The sequence below is a fragment of the Phyllostomus hastatus genome, unplaced genomic scaffold (genome assembly GCF_019186645.2).
Source record: "Phyllostomus hastatus isolate PE091 unplaced genomic scaffold, TTU_PhHast_1.1 phas_scaffold_317, whole genome shotgun sequence".
In the NCBI taxonomy this organism is placed as follows: Eukaryota; Metazoa; Chordata; class Mammalia; order Chiroptera; family Phyllostomidae; genus Phyllostomus; species Phyllostomus hastatus.
This window is the reverse complement of record NW_025334023.1, coordinates 3,536,938-3,562,022: the sequence shown is the minus strand read 5'-3', so window position 1 is coordinate 3,562,022 and position 25,085 is coordinate 3,536,938. Positions and strand designations below refer to the sequence as shown.

The following is a 25,085-nucleotide window of genomic DNA, read 5'->3' as shown; positions in this document are numbered from 1 at the left end:
CAGAGGTGGGAAGCTTGCATGGGTCACAGGATCAGTTTCAGCAACAACTCGGTAATAAAAAGCTGTCCACCTATTCAAAAGTGTGTACCTGGTGCCTGCAAAGGGCCGTTGTCACTGCTGTACTGGGAAATGGTCTGAGTTCTCCAGCAAAGGTTTCCAATAAGGTTGTGATTTTCATCTTTTCTCTTAGGATTCTACACTGTTTTTATGAGACTGCCCAGAGAGGAGCAGGGGTCACTTCTTTATATGCAGCAGTCCCTGAATGGGAGACTTGCAAGTCTTACAGTTCAATAAAATGTATGACTGATATCAATAACACATGAAGGGGAAAGCTGTGAAATAGCACATTGAATCAATTTAGAGACTCTCCTACAGGTCATTTTAATTTCCCTTTCCTGTTGCAAACTTTGCCCAAACCATACCAGATGAATACAGGCACATTTTCCACTGTGGAACCCAAACCAAGCAGTTTAAAAAGTTATGTTGGAGGTCACAGCAACAGCCATGAAGAGATTATGCTCTCTCTCAGCCAAGAGTGCGGGGACACCAAAGAGCGGGAGATGCTGGACTGCAAGGAGCAGCTGGGCCAGTGGGAAGGCTTTTTCTCCCGACTCCTGCTCCAGGGTCAGGGCTGCCTCCTCACTCGTGTACCTCTTGGCCCCAGCAGGCAGCTAGAGCTCAGGGGCTGCTCTCCTAGTTTGGGATGTTTTTGCCTCCTGCACACCACTGTGGATCTGCCCCACAGTCACTACTTTTGACCATTCCTGTGCCCAGGGCTCCCTGTCCCCATGGGACCCAGTAAGATGGTGACTTAGACCCTTATATTCAAGAGCTATAAAAGGAGATCTTCTTTAAAATCCCCAGCATACACAGCTTCTTTTCTTAAGCAGTAGAGAAGGATCAGAGGGAGTGGCTTTGTGCAGTAGGCAAGTAGCTATGTTCTTGGACTCAACAAGCTCCTAATGTTCTGGGCTCATTCAAACCCCTATATTCTTACTGACAAAACAATTTACTTCATCTTTAGGGAACCCCTTCCTCATCGGTCACAGCTGCACTGCCTTCAGCTGGGCCTACAGGTTTGCTGCCTCACAGTCGAGACATCCTTTCCTCCCGCCCAGAGGAGTAAAGCAACAGCCTTCGTACCATTTGGGCAGTGTGTTGTAATCCTACCTCTTGCCACTTGGCCTCAAAATATTCATTAACAAGTAGAACAATAGAGCACCCTTACTCTCCCCACCCCTGGCTCAGCAGCACAGACCCCAAGTCATCTCCTCATATCCCCTCACCTGGCCCATTAACTTTCTCTTCTAAAAAGCCATGACTGAGAATAAGAATTCCACCCATATTACCTCCATTCTCAGAATACTCTATGGCCTAGAATTGATCCTACTTGCAAATTAACAAGTTGACCTACTATTTTTTCATGGATACCGGCAGAAGACGTAAGAGTCCTCAATCAGAGACGAACAATTTATTCATTCATACATAGCACAGTGAGTGATGGGAACGTACCTGTGCCATTGCCCTGTGCCCCCAACATAAGTAACGCAGGGAGCCTAGATGGGTGCCCACATGTGCAGCGAGTTGTGTCACAGGCAAAGAACACTGAGCTTGGGGACTTCAACACTTTTATAGTGACAGTGGACAAAACTGCTCCTCGGGGAGGGACAGTACCTCGTCTCTCAAGGTCGCTCACTGTGGACAAAACAAGGCCTGGCCCAGGAAGAGTGGTCAAGGTCTTGCATCCACATGAAGAACATGCGGGAATACTCAGGGCTCACAGCAGATTGCCTCTCCCAATAGTTTCTCATTCTCCGGGGGGTCTCCCTCAATAGCATTATAAACCAAATCCAGGCACTAAACATCACTCAATACTCATCAATGGTTTCCCAGAAGAGTTTGTCAAAGCTCCTTTACAGCAGCCAAGGCACAATGTAAAAAAAAATTCTGAGACCTTTGCTCTTGTCTCTAAGTGGATCTAAAGCTGGCATGATAGAACATAGGATGGGGTTGGCTGCAAGACACCCCAAAGGCTGCTCTTCTTCCATAACAAACATCGTGCACTGGAATCCCTACTCTCCCAAGCAAACCAGCCAAAATTCTAACAATTCATCTGGTTTTTGCCCACAGAAGTTGGGGATTCCCTCCTTTCATGCTCGTGTAGGTGTAGGCCCCTGTAACTGCTGTGAAGGAAGGCCCTACGGCCCACCCAGGATGAATATTAGTGTCAGCAGTCACCACACAGACCCAAGGCTGATTGCCAGACTAGTAAGTAGACCCCTGCCCAGAGACAAGAAAGCAACTACCTTTGAACCTACTTCCTGGTGATCAGAGCCTGCAACCACCTCCCCAAGTCCTCATTAACAGGCAACAAAGCACTTGCACGTTCTAACACATTATTCTGAGAAGAGGGCCACAGGCAATACCAGGCTATCAGGAGGATCCAGGGCACAAAGAATCCCAGCTGATTAATCTTAAAGTAGTTGTGGTTATCAGAGGAGCCATCTGAGCACATGTGCTTCGGGCTGAGTTGTTGGGAATATTCACACAAAAGGCTCTCGGTGGGGACAGGATAGAGTCTACAAAAAAATACTAGTGTAATATTAGAGGTTTGCCCAGACGATTTCCATCAAGGAGACAAGGTTTGAAGCAGGGAGTGAAGTGTCTAGCCAGAGGTGGAGATAAGGTGGAAAGACTTGGTAAGAGAAAGGGCTCTAAACTGAAGAGGAACTTGGACCCAGAGAAACATACAACCTCGTTTGTATTCAAAGGAACTTTGTCATTTTTTCCATTCCCTAAGGTTGCTCTGAAGCAAAAAAGATTGCTCCTGAAAAATATTAAAAAGCACCAAACATCAAACACACATTAGTAGCTAAAATTTGAAAATAATGAAAAACATTTGCTCTCTTTTCCCACTCTCCTAAGTATTCATACATTTTGGAAGACCCAAGTCCATCCCAGGCAGGCATGAGGAGTTGAGAGCCATAAGGAAAATGTGATGGATGTCCTGATGGGAGGGGTGCTCAGACCTAGGAGAGAGGGTAGAGAGCAGCCCAGCAACATTCAAAACGGGCTGGAGGGACTATGACAAGGTATCAAAAGCCAGCCACAGGCTCTCTGCAGCCTCACAAACTGCACCTATGCTGAGGCATGAGCCAGTTCAAGGGATGGGAAACTGTCCTAAAATACCACATGTGCGGGGATGGGAGTGAATGACCAAGTACCACACAGGACTGCTAACCCACTTTTCAGCAAATTGATACTGCTTATAGTGGTATCTAAAGTCAGAGAAAAACCTTAAATGCATGCAGTCTAAGAAATCTCAAAAGTGAGGCTTATGGGCAGATTTAAAAGATTTATAGCACTCATTCTTTGTAATCATAAGGAATGTTTAGTATGTGAATGTTTCTGGGGGTAAGGAGCCTTCATAATCTCAAACAGATACATTACCTAAAACCTCTATGACAGGTGCAGACACCTAGTCCTAGAAAAGGAATGAGATTTGCCCAAGGTCACAAATTAGAATTAACACTAGATGCAACCCAGGTCTCCAGTCTCTCACTTGAAAACTTGCCTTTTCCCTTCTTCCCCCAACCCAGCCCTCCCATGGGGGAGTGAAAAGCTAGAAGCAGACAACAAGCATGTCTCTCAATAGGAAAAGAGTTAAATTAAAAACGTTTCTCCTATAGACTGTTATGCAGCCATTAAAAATGTTTGATTTGTACATACAAGGAAAGCACGTAAAAATATTAAGTTAAACAAACTATAGGACATATTTCAATTTTTGTTTAAAAACAAAAGTGAAGCTCCAAGGTTTCTGAAGAAACCAGGTTTCACTTTAAGATCTTAAAGTTTCATAGCCTCATACAGTATTAGCAGCATTTCCAAATTACAGAGGTAATTCTCTCATTTCCTTCAGTAAAAGGTGAAAGCGGTAAAAGAAAAAAAAGTGAAGATACATGTTTGTCTATGTAAAAGAAAAAGGTACACCCAGGGTGAAAGAACTCCAGGAAATCATCTTGGAGGGGCTATTCCATCTACATCTACAAGCCCTGGGCCCCTGTGTCTAACAGTAACCCCCCTTCACTGTGAAAATCGTTATCCAATTACATACTTTTAAAAGCTTCAAGTAGCTGACAGAATAGAAATGTCTTCTAAAAGGAGGGTGGGGGAGGAGGCCCTAGAAACTCGGATAATTACATGATTTACCCAAGGTTGACAGGAATAAAGAATATGGAACCCAGGGCTCCAATTCCCACCCAGTGATGTTCCACAACCCCCATGGTGTGATACCAGATAGGGCAAGTCTTTTTTTTTATTATATTTTGTTGATTATGCTATTACAGTTGTCCCAATTTCTTTCCCTTTGCTCCCCTCCACCCAGCACCCCCCATTCCCTCAGGCAATGCCTACACCATTGTTCATGTCCATGGGTCATGCATATAAGTCCTTTGGTTACTCTGTTTCCTATACTGTACTTTACATCCCCATGGCTATTCTGTAACTGCCTATATGTATGTCTTAAACCCCTCACCTCCTCACCCATTCCCCCACACCACCCTCCCATCTGGCAACCATTAAAACACTCTCTGTATCCATCAATCTGTCTGTTCTTCTTGTTTGCTTAGTTTGTTTTTCAAATCAACTGTTGATAGATGTGTATTTTTGCCATTTTATTGTTCACAATTTTGACCTTCTTTTTAAATAAGTCCCTTTAACATTTCATATAATAGTATTTTGATGATGATGAACTCCTTTAGTTTTTTCTTGCCTGAGAAGCTCTTTATCTGACCTTCAATTCTAAATGACATCTTTGCTGGATAGAGCAATCTTGGCTGTAGGCCTTGCTTTTCATGATTATTTCTTGCCCATCCCTTCTGGCCTGCAAAGTTGCTTTTGAGAAATAAGCTGACAGTCTTATGGGAACTCCCCTGTAGGTAGGTAACTGCTTTTCTTTTGCTGCTTTTAAGATTCCCTTAATCTTTAGCATTAAAATTATAAAATGTCTTAGAGTGGACCTCCTTGCATCCATCTTGTCTGGGACTCTCTGTGCTTCCTGATCTTTCATGTCTATTTCCTTCACCAAATTAGGAAGTTTTCTTTCATTATTTTTTCAAATAGATTTCCAATTTTTTATTCTTTCTCTTCTCCCTCTGGCACCCCTATGATGCACATGTTGGACCTCTTCAAGTTGTCCCAGAGGCTGATTATACTATCCTCCCTTTTCTGGACTCTTTTTTCAGATTGTTTTTTCTTCTTGCTGTACTGATTGGAGGTCTTATTTTCTTTAAGTTCCAAATCATTGATTTGATTCTCAGCTTCATCCCTTCCACTGTTGTTGCCCTATAAACTGTTCTCCAACAATTTTTAATTATTTCAATTAGTGTATCTTTCATTTCTGACTGGATCTTTTTTATTCTGTTGAAGACCTCACTAAGTTCCTTGAGCATCCTTATAACCAGTGTTTTGAACTCTGCATCTGATACATTACTTATCTCCATTTTGTTTAGTTCTTCTTCAGGAGTTTTGATCTGTTTTCATTCGGGCCATGTTCCTTTGTCTCATCATTTTGGCAGCTTCCCAGTGTTTGTTTCTATGTGGAACTGCTATGACTCCCTGTCTTGGTAGCATGGCCTAAGTAGGAGGTGTCCTATAAGGTCCGGTGGCACAGCCTCTCCTGTCACCCAAGCTGGGTACTCAAGTTGTGCCCTTTGTGTGAGCTGAGTACACCTTCCTCTTGTAGTTGGGCCATGATCGCTGTTGGCAGGTCAATAGGAGGAATTTACCCAGGCCACTCACCTGCAAGAACTGGCTGTGACCACTGATCACCAACCTCTGCCCTCCATGGAAGATCAGCTGTGTGGGGGCAGGGTGGTGATGCTCTGACATGGTCCGTAGCTGTCCCCTGGGTATGCTGGCCCTGGGGTTTTCTGGGTGGTGCAGGCCAAGGTCAGCCCCCACCTGTGTTTTGACCAGGGCACCCTGCCTGAGTATAAAGCAATCTGAGATGGCTGCTACTTGTGCTGGGCTTAGAGATTCCCAGGCAAAGCCAAGCTGTGAATCTAGGCTAGCTGCTTCTAGTACCAGGCCTAGAGCCTATTAGCAAGAGGTACAGTGATGAGGGGTTCACCAAGGCTGGCTGTTGCTTGTTTGAGAGAATTTGGGAAGTTGTGAAACATGAGCCAAGACCAGCCATTCATATGAAAAAGTCACAATGAGCTGTTTGGGTAGGCCCATAATTTGGGGGGAAAAGAGTCTCAGGGGATCTCCAGGATGGGGCAAACAGTGTTAACCTGGTTGATGGAGTCTCACATATGGCGCCTGTCTGCCAACTCTGTGGCTCTGTGAGGGGAGGACTCAGGAAGGAGTATGGCCTCAGCCTGCCTTTCTGTCTGGGAGAAAGCTGTCCCCTAGCTCCTGCCTTGATGCCAGATACTTCAGTTCCTCCCTGTATGACACTGATGCCTTTCAAACTGCTACCCCAGTGCTGGAGCTCAGAGGGAGTAAGTCTGAGTAGTCTGAACGTGGGTTAAGGGGAACAGCTTGGGACTCTAGAAGTTTCTTCCACTGACTCAGTCCCTGCTGGTTTTTGCAGCCAGAAGTTGTGGGGACTTATCATCCTGGCACTGGAACCCTGGGCTGTAGAACCTGCTGTGGGGCTGGGACTCCTCGCTCCTGAGACATCCCTCCTGAATTTTTATCCACCCCACATGGATGCGGGAGCAGCCCGTTCTGCTTCTCCACCCCTCCTACCAGTCTGGTTGGATGTGGTTCCTTTACTTCCATAGCTGTCAGACTTCTATTCAAGTCAACTTCTGACAGTTCTGAGTGATGGTTGTTCTATATTTAGTTGCAATTCTGATGTGGTTGTGGCAAGCTATGTTTACCTATGCCATCATCTTGACCAGAATTCCAATTATCACAACATTTTCAAGTCAAAGAATAAAATGTGATAAGCACGATGTTTTATAAGGTGAATACTGTTTTAGGTACTAGGTTCAGCTAGAACTGTACTTTTGTAAGGATAGAGGGACAATGTTCCTATAGGTCACAGGATCTAGACAAGTGCCCAGTTCTTCTCTGACTACAGTAGGAAAATACTAGAAAAGATGCTGCTCACAATTTTGGAGCCAGACTACCCAGGTTTAAATCCATTTTATCACTAGCTGAATGACAAAGTACTCAACTTCTGTGCCTCAGTTCCCTGAAGCAATAAAATGGGGATACTGGTACCCATTTCTTAGGGTTGGTGTGAGCATTAGTGAGATACACGTAAAGGACCTGGAACACTACCTGACAAAAGTAAGCGCTAAGTATCACTGCTGTTATCACTGGAAAGCTACCAGTTCCTCACTACAGGTTCTCAGGGGTCTCTGACCAGTCAAACAGCCTAGAAATGAAAGGAATCTACAGTAGAGTAAGACTGTTAACACTTGCTGCTCTGTTCCTTCCATCAAAACTATCCATTGAAAATTCTGTATTTTCACATCTTCTTTCCTTTTATTGAAAAAAATTTTTAATGGCATTTAATAAAGAACATAAACAAATCAGCAAATCAACAGTGATATACTAGTGAAAAACATAAACAATGTAAAACTAAAAATGTCATTGGCTTCTTTAACTGGTTAAAAGCACACAAAATGTAACAGGCGGAAGGTCTGTTTTAAACAAATGAAAAAGCTGGTTTTTTTTTCCCCTAATTCACCCCAATTTAGGGATATGCACACCACGAAAAAAATGGTGTGTGAAGATGTACACAAGAAATTGTATCCTAAATTAAGGGAAACAGCTATTCAAACAGGAATTAACAAAATAAAATAAGCATCAGATTAACAAGTTTAAAAACTGAGTCTTCTATGCTGCATGGCACAAAGCTATTCTATACTGCTAGACAGGAAGGAGAAAAGTCTGTTTGATTTTTAGCAAAAATGTTTTTCCAGAAAAGCAAATCAGAAGAATGTAATCAACATACCAAGAGGGCTACAGCTAGATATCAGAGCTACAATTTCTCATACCTCAGATAGAAAACTATTTATCCAGAATGGACTAAATTTCAGGACAAAACAGGAACATTTAACATTTCTTACTTTTCTCTGTTTCTTCCCCCCAAACCCTTGATTCTGCATGTTCCTTCAAAAAGATGGCTGTTTTTAGAACTGGCTATTTTATTTTCTTTTCTGTGGCAAGACTGTCATGGAGCTTGGATATTTCAGGCTCATAGGCATCCATGACCAGTGTCCCGCTGTGGTCAAAAAACTTAGCAATGGACTTCGTGAACTCAGCTTCTCGCTGCTGCTTTGTTCTCCCACTGATGAAGGTCAGCTTCAGAGTGTATTTGTCATCAAACCTAAGCAAAGATAATAAATTAAAAACCACACAGAAATTCAACCAGTAATAGCAGAGAACTAAGTATTTTCAAAGAACAGGACTCAGAGGACTACACAAAGATTTATTCTTAAAAAAAAAAAAAATTCCAGTGGCTAACTACCTTCAAGATACATACATTCCGACTCATAGGTGTGCCCATGTCTTCCCTGATCTAACTGCTGTGCACCTCCTTCACCTTGTTGTAGACCGTTAAGCCATACGGAGCATCTTCTCTCACCTCTGGACTTCACATTTGTTATGCTAGAAGAGTTTTCCTAGTAGACACTTCTCTCCAACCTCACTGAGTGATGCACATTTGTTAACACCAGGGCATAAACTTCTCTGGGAAAGCTTTCCTAAATTGGACCAGATGTCTCTCCTTTGTCTTCCACAGCACCATCAACCAACAGTCAAATACTGAGTGTGCTTATCACATGCCAGGTGTAATGACAGGCTCCTATGCTATCAATGAAATTACCCATTGAAATAATGTGTATGTATTTGTATGCTTCACTGCACTCAGATATTCTTGAAAGGCAAGAATTTTGTCTTATCTGTATTCTATTCTTAGCTTGGCACTTGACAGACAATCCAATTTCAATAAATAAATGAAGAACCCTTGTTTTTACAGACATTCCCCAATTCCTGGCTGCTCAGTCCTTAATATCCTACAATCAATCTAGCTCCAGGTTCTACCTGATCCCAGGCCAGGGATGTATTTTACTCCAGGTAGTTTGTTTTCTTACCTTCTTTAGGGCTCTGCTCAAACATCAGCTTAGTGAAGCCTTTCCTGCCTACCATATTTTAAAAAAAACACTGTATTTTTTAAATTTCATTGTTGGTTTCCTTCCACACACTATGAACTCCAGAGACTCCTTAGCTACTCCTTAAGGTATCTTAAAGGCCTTTACCATTTCCAGCCATTCAATAAGGTACAGGGGTGTTAACCTGTGGGCCAAGGGGTTCATGTGGCCCAGGATAGGTATGAATGTGACCCAAACAAAATCATAAATTTACTTAAAACCTTTGTTTGCTCATTAGTTTTCATTAGTGTTTGTGTATTAAATGTGTGGCCCAAGACAACTCTTCTTCCAGTGTGGCCCAGAGACGCCGAAAGGTTGGGCACCCCTATATATCAACCCCAGCAGGCTGACATTCCTCCCCAACCCTCTCCTGTTTCTGCCTCCATATCCAGTGGCTTGTCAGGTGGTATTACCTTTGGAGGAGGCAGCTGCTTGACCCGTTTCTACATATTTAAGGTAAGAAAACTACTACCTACTTTTCAGGATTACTGTCATGATTAAACAGTGCCTATCATTAATTAACCAGTGAAATAAATCATAACTTAATAAACTGTCGCCTAGCCAGTTACCCCCAGCCCGAATAGGTCCTTGAACTATTTTCAACATCGCAACAATTTTTCTCAGGCTCTGACCAACTGCTGCTCCTAACTGATATCACAGTAATATCTGGACTTTGCGCCCAATTCCACAGACAGTTCAATGGCTTTGATGGCAGAATGTGATCTGATGAGTTGTGACCTAATGCATTTAGAAGTAGTTAATCATTAACTCAAGAAATATTTTATTCAGCCCCAAATATGCGTGTCAGGCAGTTTCAGATGCTAACGATATACAGCAGTGAGCATAATACAAATCTCTGCCTTGGGACTTATAGTGTGTGGAAGGAAACCAACAATAAAATAAAAAAACACAACATTTCTTTTAAACATGGTAGAGAGGAAAGGCTTCACTAAGCTGATGTTTGAGCAGAGCCCTAAAGAAGGTAAGAAAACAAACTACCTGAAAAAAGAATGTTTCAGGCAGAGGAAGAGCAAATGCAGTGGCCCTGAGGTAAGAACATGCTTGCAATGTGTGAAGGAGAGAGACTGATGAGAAAGAACATAATGAGCAGGAGAGGATAAAGCCACAGGAGATCAGGGGTGTGTGTATACAAGTATGGAGGGGACAGAGAACATGTAAGTATGGCTTTCTAAGCTATGCTTAAGATTTTCGTTTTTTCTCTGAGTGGGGGTTTTAAGCAGAGGATTGAGTTGATTTGCTTTAAGCTTTAAAAAGATTACTCAGGTTCTGCCCAGTGTGGTGCAGATGGTTGGGCATCATCCCACAAAGTGAAAGGTCCTCAGATGGAGCATGTATGAGAGGCAACCGATCAATGTTTCTTACATTGATGTTTCTCTCCCTCTTTCTCCCTCCCTTCCCCTCTCTCTAAAAATAAATAAAACCCTAAAAAAAAAGAAAAAAAAAAAAAGGATAGCTCTGCCTGATGTGCTGGGAATAGACTAGACAGGGAGAGCAGCCACAGAGGTCTATTAGGACACTACTAGAGTGGCCTAACTGAGGGCTGAGGGTGGCAGTGGAGATGGTAAATAGCACACTGAATATATTTAGAAGGGAGAGCTGACAGAATTTGTTGGGAGGACTGTGAGAGAGCAGTCAAAATTATTCCTGAGTTCTGGCCTAAGTAATTAGAAGGACAGAGTTGCCACTTATTGAGAAAAGAAAAGCAGGTTTAAATAAGGGATAGCAGAGTTATGTTTTGGATGTGTTAATTTTGAGATGCTCATTAGGATCCAGTGTCAAACAGAAAGCTGGGATATATTTGGAGCTCAGAGTAGAAATTTAGGATGAAAATTCTGATTTAAAGATCTTCATCATAGAGTTGGTATTTAAAATCTTTAAAGTCTAGTAAGACTGTACACAGTGAGTGAACACAGAGGTGCTAGGAACAAGTACTGGTCACATTTCAAATATAGAGGAAGGGGATAATGCAGAATTACCAAAGAGACTAAGGAACAGATGTTAAGGTAAGAAGAAAATTAGAAGGCTGTGGTATCCTAGAAGGCTAGTTAAAAAAGAGAAGTGCGACAAGGAGAGTAATCCACTGTGTCAAATGCTGCTGACAGGTCGAGTACGATGAGGAAAAAAGAGTGAAGACCACAGCAGATCAGGAGATAATGGGAGAAGAAGAAAGGGGGCAGGGCCGAGAAATGAGAACAATGTGTGAACAGAATACGGGGAAAGAAAACATTTTTTTTTAAAAGATTGCTGTTGCTATTCAAGGTCTTTTTTTTTTTTTAAGAATTTATTTATTTATTTTTCAGAGAGAGGGGAAGGGAAGAAGAGAGGGAGAGAAACATCAATGTGTGGTTGCCCCTCACATGCCCCCAATTGGAGACCTGGCCTGCAACCTAGGCATGTGCCCTTACTGGGAATGGAACCAGTGACACTTAGGTTCACAGGCCCGTGCTCAATCTACTAAGTTACACCAGCCAGGGCTAACATTTTTTTTTTTTAGTTGGGGAAATTACAGCTTGTTTATATGTCAGAAAGAACCATACAGAAGAAAACCATCAAGTGAATGATAAGGGGTAAGAATCTAGGGGATACTGCTGGGACTATACCCTAAGAATCCTCAAACACCAATTCAAAAGAACTAGTGCACCCCTATGTTCATAGCAGCACAATTTACAATAGCTAAGTGCTGAAAATAGTCGAAGTGCCCATTAGTAGATGAGTGGATCAAAAAAAAAAAAACCTATGGTACATTTACACGATGGAATACTACGTAGCAGAAAGAAGGAACTCCAGAGTTTTGTGACAGCATGGATGGAACTGAAGTGTATATGCTAAGTGAAATAAGCCAGTCAGTGAAAGACAAATATCGTATGATCTCACTTGTAAGAAGAATATAATGAACACGATAAGCTAATGAGCAAAATAGAACCAGAGTCATGAAAACACAGAACAGACTGACAATGGCCGGATGGGAGGGGGATAATGGAGCAAGGAAGGGGAAGGGACTAGTCAAAGAACATGCATGAATGACCGATGGACAGGACAGCAGTGTGGGGACTGACTCTGGGAATGGGGAGAGGGTGGAGTGGGGGACAGGCTGGGAGGAGAGCATAGGGGAAAAATATGGACAACAATAAAATAAAAATAAAAATTTCATCCGGAAAAAAAGAATCTAGTGGACAAGTGGAGAGAAGGCTTCAGCTAGGAAGTCAAAAAGGCAGAATATGATGAGCAGGTAATGAAACAAGACCTCTGGTTACTTCAATCCTCTCAGGAACAAAAGCAGTTAAGAATAAAGGGGCGGGAGGAGGAGAGGAGGTTTGAAGATAGAGAAAAAGGTATGCAAGAGCCTCCAGGGGTGCCCAACCTGTGGCTCACGGGCCGCATGCAGCCCAGGATTGCTATGAACGCAGCCCAACACAAAATTGTAAATTTATTTAGAACATTATGATATGTTATCTGTGACTAAGTGTCACAATGTATTTAATGTGTGACCCGGACACCAAAAGGCTGCATACCCCTGAGACATGTGAGAGTAACTACATTACAGAAATGACATGGAATCTAAACTGGATAAAGAGAAAGAAAGGGAAGGGAAGAAGGACAGTGAAAAGGTAGCAGGCATGGGGCTGACAAATTATGAGGACAAGAGAACTACAAGGAGAAAAACCAGAAAAATAGGAAGCAGTGGTCAGAGAATGAGATACTTAAAAGTAAAATTACTGAAGGTAATTAATTATCAGTAATGGCAAAGTCTAATGTATGCCCAAGGAAATAAGTACTTAAGACTTGGTACAAAACAAGATAATCACCAAAATGAAGGAAAACTGAGAGGCCAAAGTACTGGACTAATCATCCACTAGGATGCTGAATCACGAAGACTTCTGTAAAGAGCCATGTTAGAAAAAGGGCCAATGAACCCGGAGCTTTCTTCAAGGAAAGAGAAGGGTCTATATTTAACTGCAATGAGAAGGAACACAGGCGGCACATTTCCCCTCCACAGGCACCAGCAATTGGCAGCTGGTAAAAATCAGCAGGGAATAGGGAAAATCAGAACCCTCACACACCGCTAGTGGGACTGTAAAATGGTACGGCTGTTTTGGAAAACAATCTGGCAGTTCCTCAAGCAATGTAAAAAGAGTTACCATTATGACCCAGCAATTCCTCTCCTAAATATACTACCTAAGAAATGAAATCGTATGACCACATAAAAACTTGTACACAAATGTTTAGAGACACATTATTCATAATAGCCAAAAGGCGGAAACAACTCAAATGTTCATCAATTAATAAATGGATAAGCAAAATGTGGTATATACATGCAGTGGAACATTATTCAGCATAAAAAGGAATAAAATATGATAAATGCTATACCATGAATGAACCTTGAAAGCATTAGGTTAGTGAAAAAGTCTGTCACAAAAAAATCACATTTCATTCATATGAAATATCCAAAATAAAATCTATAGTGACAGAACAGTAGATTAGTGGTTACTTAAGGTTGTGGGGAATGGGGAGATAAGGGGATGATAGCTAAAGGGTACAGGCTTTGTTTTTGAGGTGATGAAAATGTTCTAAAGCCGAATGAGGTAATAGTTGCAAATGTCTGTAAATACACTAGCAAACACTGAACTGTACACTTTAAATGGGTAAACTCTATGGTATGTGAATTATATTTCAATGAAGCTGTTTTAATAAACACATGTTATAACAAACATAGTGAAATCAAGATGTTGTTAGGGTCTAGAATTCTGCAACCCAACTTCAGCAGCCTGGCACATGGTGCAGATTTAGAATGGCTGAGGCCAAAAGGGCAGCTAGGGACCCTGGCAGGAAGAGGTAATGAAGGGCTGCCCCTCCTCAACAGCATCTCCACAAGCTGGTAATGAGAGGCTTTTTGGCATTGATGCTGTACTTATGCTCATATTTGTGAATAATTGTACTTATAATCTGAGAGCCTACTATATGCTAGAAACTGTACCATGTGTTCCTAGGATTGTGACTAAGAGCATGAATTCTGGGCTCAGACACGGGTTGGAATGCCCACTAGAATTCACTTTTGAGCTGTATGACCCTGGAAGAATTAATTGAACCATTTGGGCCTGCGCTCTTATTTATAAAATGAGTTGTTCTCAAGTTTATATAAGATCATGCACTTACCACAATACCTGCTATATGCTCAATAGATATTTGCTGTTATTATAACTAGTATCTCATCTTCCCAACAACTCTACAAGTTATTTTTGACACTGCTAAAACTGGAAAGAGATGAGCTGAAATGTGAACCCTGGAAAAACCTGTTGTCAGCTGGACAACGTTAGTCACTGCTGGTCAGAAACAGACTGAACTGTCCTTCTCTAAGTTGCCTGGTACATTGCTTCAGAGGTTCCTGACTGCATGGAGTACACTTAAGATCACTGAAGAAATGAAAGCTAATGGGGCTCTTCCAATAACTGACTTCACACCTTTGGACTTTATAATTCTGCACCCTGACTCAGTTAATTAGCCACACGGAAAAAGAGAATCATTCTTTATTCTTCCACCAAAGTACCTTCTCCCAGAGTTTATTCTCAGAGCATATCTGTAATACTGCAAGCTCAGAACTGCAACGCTCAGAAAAACTTCCTAGATCATTCATACACCTTTCTTCATTTTACAGGACTAGTACTATGATCTGCATACAGTAGGCATACAATAGTCTGTCACTGATAATGACACAACCCCCAGGAAATTAACACCATGAAATGACTCAACACCAGAAATTAAGAATCTGTGAGGACAGTCATACCTTTTGAGGCTGGAGGACAGTTGCCAAATATCATCAGGATCCATTCCTGTAGGATCTTTCCTGTGGGCCACGAGAAAGATGCTCTTCTCCTTATATGAGGTATAAATGGTCAGGATCCCCATCATCACAAAATAGGTTCGAATAAAGTTAAGGGGAAAATGCACAAACATTGCCACCAAAGAGACCTAACACGAGCTGACAAGCAAGGGCTACCAAAACTACTGAAAATAAAAGTTCTGTCTTGCTGCAAAAACACTGAAATTTAGCTATTTCATTTTCATCCTTATGTTTATGTACTAAGAGAATCAAGGCTCTCTTGGGTTAGAATATTTCAAAGGGAAATACTTCAAAAAGGAAGAAAGAAAAAGGGTACAGGGCATAAACCAGCTCTCATCTTTTCTGTTCAAGGATAACATACAGAGACTTGTCAAGACTTGTGCTTACTTCTCTATAAAATACAAAACTAATAATCACAGTGGACTTGACCAATTTCAAGGGTCATTAAAAGAAAAGTGACTTCAGATTATAGTTTACTATAAGAACAATTACTTCCTATATGCATATAGCTTATTATTATATTCAGTTTTTGACACTGTTACCTAACATTTTGAGAACCTACTAATCACCAGAAATTGGCATAAGAGCTTTTTATACATTGTGTAATTTAAATTTTATGACAGTTTGAGGCAGGAAAGTATAGTGCAAAGTATATGGGCTTTGGAGTGAGGCAACCTTAGATTCCAATTCTGGCTTTTAACCAATGTAACCTTGATAAATTATCCCTGCCCCCCCCACCAAGGCTTAATTGTCAGCTCTAAAATGGAGATAAAACTTTTTATTTTTAAGTGTCTAGCACACAGAAGACATTTATAAAGTAGTCATTACTACTACATATTAAACTGACAAGACTATAAAAATGGCAAGTTCTTATTTTGTTTTAAACAAATATAACCAAACAAATAAAATTCCATCAAGGTAGGTAGTTCTCTTGGGAGGCCATATTTGTAATAATGTTCTCATTCTTCCAGCCTCTTTGGAATTATTTTGACAACTGTCTCCAGAACCTATGGCATATTCTTTTGAACTGCCTTAATAGTGAAAAATTCATAATGGGATAATGTGTAGATGCCAAGTCTAGGAACTATGATTTGAAATCAATATGGGTAATGCCATTTTTGATCAGGACTTGTTTTATTAAATGGCTTGCTAAATTCCTTAGAAGAAAAATTCCTAAAATGGAGATTTTAGAAATATTTCAGGTTGTGGCAATACTGTTAAAAAAAGTAAACTGCCTACCAAAATGATTTGTTTTAAACAACTAGTACAGTAATGGCACATAGCTAGTACTCAAAAACACTATGTGACTATTAAGAATGAGGCAGACCTATGTATTCTAATACAGAAGGACATCAACACATGTAAGTTAAAAAGAAAAGCACAGTATATACAGACTGACTTGGGAGGAAGGGGTAGAAACCACAAGAAAACTGTTACTATGAACATGTGTTACTTGTGTAATAATAGTAATAGTATAATAAAAGTAATATTCAGCTTTTTGAGAAATAATCTAGCTGGGCAGGTAACAAACATGATTCTACATTTATTACAAAAAAGATAGGGGAAAGAAAACATTTCAGAGCTGATTACATATCTAACACATTACATAATATCTCATTTAATCTTTACAATAATTCTGAGTGTATACTACCCATATTTATAAGTGAGCAGTATCCAAACAGTCTCAAAAAAGTTAAGTTCTTATTAGCACAAGATCACAAAACATCTTGAATTTCAAACCCAGGTTCCCCTAGCTCCAGAATCGGTTCTTACTTCCGCTGTCATACAAGCCACACCTGTAAGTCATGCTCAGGAACTCCCAGTCTAGCCCCTCAGCTTCAAGGAAACCTGACACAGATCTGAACCTCTAAACTCTGATCTTTTCCTACTATCCTGGGATGAGTGGCTTGAAGCAACCTGGTCTAATGTGAGAAGTTCTGGACTAGAACTTCTGGACTAGAAGGGTTGGGTCATCACCATTACTGTGTTTGGCTATCAGGTGCTTACACTTGGATTATAATAACCTCTATATTAATAACTAAATAGAATTAAAGATAAAATAACCATATTAAATCTAAAATATCAGTGATAGTCACTACATAAATTTACAGACTACCACAGCTGACAATGTAAAATTCTAACATTAGTAGGCTCTCAGATCAAAGTGTGTTTCTTGTAGGGAACAGGGAGGCTACCAGTAGAGATTTTAAGACAGTCACTAGAAAACAAACCCAAGCACAAAGGATATGATATGACGCACAAAGCCAAAACAGGCTTAGACTCTGGGAAGGGATGCATGTAATCCCAAATCAAAGCCACTATGGCAAAGAAACAGGAGATGGTACAGATGGTGAGGCGACCGTCAATTAGACCAAAATTCTCCACATACTTGTACTTTTCCAGAAGCACCTAGTGAGAAGAACAAGGAATGAAATTAATAGGAATGTTTCCTTCCTTGAAATTTTATTCTTTATTTCCTTGATAAAGCTACAGTAGAATCATGTAAGTTGCCAAGTAGTTCTCTACTCAGAATTTTACCACTCTAAGCAAAAATATTCAAGCTGTTTACAATGGATCCCAGAGAAAAAGTTCATCAACTTCTCAAATATTTTTTTAATCCCTAGGATGAAGCTAAAATTTTCTTTTCCCTTTTTAAATGGAGAGATGACCAGTCATGTCATCTCTTATGTTTCCTCAACCTTCTTTACTCTTGGCTCATTAACCTCAAAAACAATAGATTAACAGCTTTCTGAAACGGAAACATTAGAGAATTTGAGGAATTACTTGGGGTAGCTAATTTATATTTTACCACATGCTCCCCTATACACACTGTAAAGATTTAGAAACTGCTTTCTGGCTCAATTCCTAAGACTGAAAACTAAGGTCATTCCAAGTGACAGAAGAAAAAGCCTGCAAGTGAACCATCAACTGTACAATGCTAACAGACCTCCACCTCAAGAAAGTACCTTTTTGGCAGAATCATCCAACGAGTTTTTCACAGCTGATCCATCCCATTTGTCAATTTTTACAGGCTTATCATCAATCTTCCACTGTAAAACAAATAGAAGAGCTGTACACCAAGAGGCGTGGTATCTTACTGAAAGTAAAGTGAACTACTTCCTTAAGAACATCCTTAAGTGTAAGTATCATTTACTCGTCTTCTGATGTTGGACAGCTAAAAGACAAAACAGTTAGAAACAAAGGTGAAGGAGACGAGGGAATCAGGTGGCACTCACGATGTTGCCAGTCTCCATGCTGTGAAGTCAAAATCTACAAGCCCCAAACCAGAACACCTACATGGGCTACAGAAGACTACAGTGTGAACTCACATATCCCATCCTTGTCTACCCAAATATGAGTATGGAAAAGATCTCCACGTGCTCATCCTTTCATTCTGTGACAACGAAACTCAGAAAATACACATCCACAGACTCTCAGACGGTAACAAAATGAAGGTGGTCTCCATGAATCTATCTTTGCCCACTAACAACTTCTATGTTTTACTATAGGAAAATCCAGTGTAGTTTGTTGGAAAAAACATTTTGAATTCAAAACCAAGTTATACCACATATGACTTTCAGACAAACCCTGCTCAATTTCCTCACCTACAAGGACTGAGAAAGGTTACCAAATATTGTGCTACTTAGGGGCAAGTGACTGTCTTACACACTGGTGGCAGAAATTCAAAATAGTGCACCACCTATGGAAGTCAATTTAACACCTTGGCTTCAACTTTCCATTTCTGGGAATATTTCTGTATCTGCATAGACATGAAATAATACACAAGGCTACAGAGCAGCAGCGTTTGTAACAGTAATTATTATATATTTATCATATAATATATTTATAATTAGCTATCTTAGTGGAGATAGCAAGTAGGCAGTTAGACATGTAAGTCTGGGTCCAGGTTGTAAATATAAATGTGGATGACTTCAACCTATAGATGATATTTAAGCCATGACACTGGCTATCTCTTTGGAAGGTCAAGTAATATGAAAAACTACCACTGAGATTTGACAAGAGGGAGGTCGCAGTGGAGAAATGGTACAGGCAACAGCCAAAAAAAGGGACCCGGAGAGATGGAGATTATTAACTTCTGTGATATCACTGTGACATAATGGTGAATACGCAGTCAATAATAATATTAATAATTTGAAGCTTCAAAGGTTACTTCAAAAACACTGTAAAGATTTTAAAAGTTTAAATTAAAATACAATTCACATACTGTAAAACTTACCATTTTAAAATGTACAATTCAGCAGTGTTTCAATTATACTCACAAGGTTGTGTAACTATTGCCACTAATTCCAGAACACATTCCTCACCCTAGAAAGAAACCCCATACCCATAAGCAGTCATTCCCTTCCCTGCCGCCCTCCAGCCCTGGCAAACATTAAATCCACTTTTTCTCTGAATGGATCTGCCTATTCTGGATATTTTGTATACTAAATGGAATTATACAATATGCAGCCTTTTGTGACTGACTCCATGTTGTAACATGTATCAGTATTTCATTCCTTTTATAGCCAAGTGTTCCACTGCATGGATTTACCATTGTGTTTATCCATACATCTGTCAGTGAATACTGGAGTTGTGTCCACCTTTTGGTTATTGTGAATTATGCTGCTACAATTATCTGTGCACACATTTTTGGGCAGACATACATTTCCAATTCTCTTGGGTTTATACCTACAACTGGAATATGCCAAGTCATATGGTAAGTCTATCTGCACTTTCTGAAGAACCATTTTCCAAAGTGGTTGCCTCACTTTACATTCCCAGCAGCAATGTAAGAGGTTTCCGATTTCTCCAAAACCTCGCCAACATTTTAGTTTTTATTATAGCCATACTAGTGCATGTGAAGTGGTATCTCATTGTGGTTTTGATTTGCATTTCTCGAGTATGTTGAGCATCTTTTCATGTGCTTATTGGTCATCTGCATATCTTCTATGGAGAAATGTCCATTCACATCCTTTATTCTTTTTAAAATGAGACTTTTTATTATTGAGTTATAAGATTTTTATATAGTCTAGACACTAGACTACACCTTATTAGATATATGGTTTGCAAATATTTTCTCTCATTCTATAGCTTGTCTTTTCACTTTTTTGAGTGTCCTTTGACAAAAAAATAGTTTTTAATGTTAAAATAAAAAATAATGGGGAAAAAAGAGTTTTAAGATTCTATTAAAGGTTAGTTTGCAGCACAACGTTAAAAAGTCAGCACCTTGCTTCTTTAAACACACACACACACACACATACACACACTCATAGTAATGCCATGAAACTGTCCATGTCTCTGTCTGAGCTGGGTCAGGATACAGGCGTACCACCCAAAAGTCTAAGACACCAATCACTGAGAGTACAAGAGGACACGTGACCTGTCTACGGACACAGGGTTGGTAGGTGACAAAATCAAGGTGTAAGCCTAAGCCTTCCAACCTCAAAACAGATATTCTTTCCACCACTACATCAGCTAGAACACAGCCTGCTGCAGAACGGGGGCCAATGTACTAAGTAAGGTAAGAGAACTGGATTAAGAATTGGGGAATCCAGGTTCTGGAGTGTTAATAACTCACTGTGTGGTCCTGGGCAAGTTGCTTCATCTTCCCATCTCCAACTGTGTCCATGTCTACAAAATGAGGAGGCTGGGATAGACGAGCTTCAAGGGCTTTTCATTATAAATATTTTAGATAAACCACTACTGATTAATCAGAATAGTTTAAAAAATCAACAAAAAAAATCTTAAAACGTCAGAACCAGAGGAATTTAAAAAGTCAGCTAGGATAGTAGTTCAACTTGGAAATAACTATTAAATTGTAAAGGAAATAAATGACCAGGCCCCACCTTCAGAGAATCTGATTCAGGTCTGGAATAAGGTACAAAAATCTGGATTTTAAAAAAAAATTATTTATTTAGGTTTTTTGGGGGGGGGAGGGAGGCAGAAAGACAGGGAGAGAAACATCCAATGTTTGAGAGATAAATCAATTGGTTGATCTTGCACTCCCTCAACTAGGAACCCAGCCCACAACCCAGGCATGTGCCCTGACTGGGAATCAAACTGGTGACCTTTTGGTTAGCAGGCCAGCACTCAATCCACCAAGCCACATCAGCCAGGGCCAAAAGTCTGTATTTTTAACTAGAACCCTAAGAGGGTCTGATATACACTGTCTCTATATCATGTTATAAAAAACATTTGTTTAAGGAAGCTAAAGCCTGGAATAACCACATAGTTGTTGAATACTTACTATGTGCCAGACACCACCTTTTGAGGCAAATACTATAATTATTGCCATATTACAGATAAAGAAACTGATAAATAAAATTTACTAACTTGCCCAAGAACATACACCTGGTAAGTGGCAGAGACAAGATTCAAAGTCAGACACATGGCCCGGCTCCAGACCCCATGTTCTCAACTAAGATATAAAAGCTTGACTTTTAAGATGAAGCTGACAGTCCAGCCAAGAAATAGAAATCCAGCTATGAGATTAAAAGGGTCTGGATATAGCTTCTACAAAGCATGGTTTCATACCACATTTTAATAGTCAAAACAAATGCAGTCAGGAGACAGAGATCTAGGTAACAGGTTAAAAGGATTTGGGTGTAGCTTCTGGAAAGAATGATTTAATACAACACATTAATTTTAACAGCCAAAACAAATTAAACAAGCAATTTTTCTTTATAACCTGCTATGTAGAACAAAATACTTTGATGTATTTTGGGCAAAATTATTTACTGCATTGATCTAAGTTATTCTGTGATGAAATTTAGAAGAATATATTTGCATATCTATTTTTAAGATCAGGAAACTGGATTTGCTTTGTTCTTAAAGTCAGTTTCATAAGAACAGAAATTCACATCTGCTTAGGGAAAGCTACAAGCATATTTGCATCTTTTTACTACATTTGTTTATGGCAAGTGAATACAGCTGTAGGAAATAAAATAAAACCCTCCAAAACATCTAGACAAATCAAATTAAAGACACTGTAAAGTAACAGCCTTTCATTCCCACAAAGCGAGAGCTTCTCAATTCATTCAGATCCTGCTCCACTGAAGATAACATTCCCCCCCCCCCGCCCCCCGCCATGTTCTCTTCCGCAGCATCCTCAGTTTTCACACAATTAGAGGCACCATCTTCTAAGGCTGTTCCTGAAGACCGAGTTTTTCTCTACTTAATTCAATACTGCCAAGTACTTTTTCCAGAACCTCTCTTGGAAAACTGGACCAATACAAATTGGTATAACAACACAAGATAATACGTCACATTAAGTGACAGCTTAATTCCCATGTGTCATAAATGCTACAGAATTCAGAAGTGGAACAACTCAAAGTAAGGCCAAAAGGAAATTTTCCAAGAGAAAGTACCTAAACAGCTCCTTACTTATTTCCATCTTACTTCTTGGTTAATTCTGTCAAGTGCTCCTTTGTGAGGCCTTTTTATTTATTTCTGCTATTCAAGTTGGGAGTTCTCATCACCTTGTCATTCTATTTTTATAGCCCTTTACAAAGAACATTTACCAATATTATACAATTTAATATTTACAACAAACTTGTAATATGTATATATGAGCATCCACAATATTTACGTAAGAAAATTTGAGTTCAGTAATACCAAGTAACTTGTCCAAGGCCACGTAGCTTTTAACATGCTGCACTCGAACTCAAACTTGTCTTTCTTTCTGCATTAAACCCTATACACTACTATGGCACAAGGCATTATTAGATGGCTTTTAGTTTTCACCTCTCTAAACTACTTGAATAATTTTCAAAACCCTTCAACAGCTTCCTACTCCTACTTCAAGCAATCCATGCCCTCTTCAATCTTGCCACTGCAGGGTTCTTAGAACATCAGGCACCATCTGTGTACCTTTGCTCAAGCACATTAACTGGTGTATGACTTCCCTCTCTCCTCCAAAGAAAGGTTCCAGCTCCACTCTCAGACAAAAAGTAATACCCTGAAGACAGTAGTCCCTTATCAATTAGATCTCACAGATAATTGTCTCTCTCTCATCTGAACTTCTGTAAAAAGTACACAACTGAATACATCAAATACTTCTATGTTTAGTATTCTAGGTCCTATACCCCCTGTCCTATACTCAGCAATACTGAGTACTTTCTGACAGTGGGATTCCTGATTTATTCTTCTGCCATCACACATTTGTAGAAGACACTATAGGTTACAGAGATCGTTAGTATATATTGTCTCATTTGATTCTCCCCAAAACCCTAACATTTCAGGTGCAGAAAGGGAAACTGAGTCAGGTTAGCAGAGCTACTTCAAATCTCAAATCTTATGACCCCCAAATCCAGGTTCTTTTCCAGGTTCAAATCCAGTTAACACATTAATTCCCTTCTGTTCCTCTTCTGAATTCTCTAGCATTTATGGCACATGGGAATTAATGATGCCATATGCTTTTCAGTAATCAGTACCTTGGCAAAATGTATGCTTAATGTTTGCTGGTGATAAGTCAAAAAAAAAGGAAGAACAAAAGCTGTTAATAGGATAGAATGAGCACAGGGTGGGAGGTGTTCACCCAGCAGGAAAATAGGATTTGTGTATGAAAATGGCCATCAGTTCCCAACACTCTCACAAGCTTGGAACAATTTACCACTGCAACACCCCCCCCCCCAACACATCCCTGTCTCTTAAAAAGAGTTAAGAGTGTCAGAACCATGCCATTCAAAACCAATGACACCCAAAAAGAGAAGCAAAAAGATCAGGACTCCTCAACGTGACCATGTATTCATTTCTTAAATACGTACCAAGTGTCAGACATAGGTAAGTCTGAAAGCTGTTTTCAATTAAAGTGAAAAATCCTGATTATTTACTATATCAAAGGCCACATGCTTAACATTTCTCATCAAACTGGCCCAGGGCCCTACAGTAAGAGAACTGGAAGGGACGTTAGGGTACATTGAGAATAAATCCCTCCGCTCACAGTTGAAGAAACAAGATATAAAGACAACAAACATAGTTCAAGGTCACTCAGCTAATTACAGACAGAATCAGTGCTAGATCGCAGATCTCTATGCAAATGTTTCTTCCAAGATGCTATGCAAGGACAAGAAGGGCCACGGCAAGAACATAGTTTTCCTTTTTTTTTTTTCTTTAAACTCTTGTTGCTAGGACTGCAGTTTAGAATATATATATGGACGGGAAGAGAGGGAAACAGGCAAGCAGGTACAATCGGTAAACTAGTGAATTCAATTCACCTAGGACACTTGGAGGCAGAAAGCAGGGGGAAATGAGCGGGGTTGTGGGGAAGGGTGAAGATGGCAAGAGAAAAGAAAAATCTTTAAGGCTTCCTGTCAGTCCAACAGGGGAAGTCAATACTCACATAAGTTCAGTATCCGGAGTATGGTGATAAAATGCCTAAAAACTTCAAAAAGAAAAAGACTAAAGAGCAATTTGAAATCTGTAGCGACACGCATGAGTGCGGGGAGTTTGGGGACTACTGACTTCCAACTGCTGCTTACATTCCTTCGGGCCTCAGTTTGCCCCCTCGGTGAAATGGGCACATTCAACCTTACCCCCAGCACCACCGAGGAAAAGCGATGGCCCCATGAAAATGTGGAAATAATCAAGTTATCGTAAGAAGCTGTGGTGACCGGCACGAAGGGCCAGGAACACTTCCGAGAAATAAAGACGACCTAAAGAGGAAAGAGACCGGTTTGAGGTGCGGAGAGAGCAGACAGCAAGTGCCCCTAAGTTTCCCATGGCGGACCAGACCAGTACTCCCTTAAGAAACCTGTGAAGAAAAGGGGGGCGGGGATGGAAAGGTGGGATGGCCGCCTCCCGGGCCCCCACTGGCCTGGACTGTCCCCAAGAACTGGCTCCTTACCTTATCCAACAAGCCGCTGCGGCCACTACCTGTCCCGCAGCTTGAGCCGCTGCCAGACCCACTACTGCCTCCTCCACCACCACCTCTCCCGCCCTGAGCAGCTGCCGCCGCCGCCATCTTGACTGCTTCTACGTTGCCCTCCCACTTCTACTTGTCTGAAGCCGATTGGCTGAAGCCGACGTCCTGACGCGTCGCGTGGAGTCCTCGCTGA

General features: G+C 40.6%; 1 protein-coding gene across 1 annotated transcript; it reads right to left on the bottom strand.

Moving 5' to 3' along the window:
• Window positions 1-7,478: 7,478 nt before the first annotated feature.
• SPCS2 (signal peptidase complex subunit 2) lies at window positions 7,479-25,011 on the bottom strand. The gene is made up of 5 exons (XM_045818072.1): window positions 24,875-25,011; window positions 17,997-18,080; window positions 17,279-17,439; window positions 14,974-15,108; window positions 7,479-8,347 (listed from the first exon to the last, which is right to left on the bottom strand). The coding sequence occupies exons 1-5, from the start codon at window positions 24,989-24,991 to the stop codon at window positions 8,161-8,163; spliced, it is 684 nt and encodes a 227-aa protein (XP_045674028.1). The 5' UTR covers window positions 24,992-25,011; the 3' UTR covers window positions 7,479-8,160.
• Window positions 25,012-25,085: the final 74 nt, after the last annotated feature.

Coding starts and splice junctions, on each gene's coding strand:
- SPCS2 (XM_045818072.1), bottom strand. CDS start 24,991: ATGGCGGCGGCGGCAGCTGCTCAGGGCGGGAGAGGTGGTGGTGGAGGA. Junction 18,081..24,874: donor GCAGCGGCTTGTTGGATAAG/GTAAGGAGCCAG, acceptor TTTGTTTTACAG/TGGAAGATTGATGATAAGCC. Junction 15,109..17,278: donor TTGGCTTTGTGCGTCATATC/ATATCCTTTGTG, acceptor CTTTATTCGAAC/CTATTTTGTGATGATGGGGA.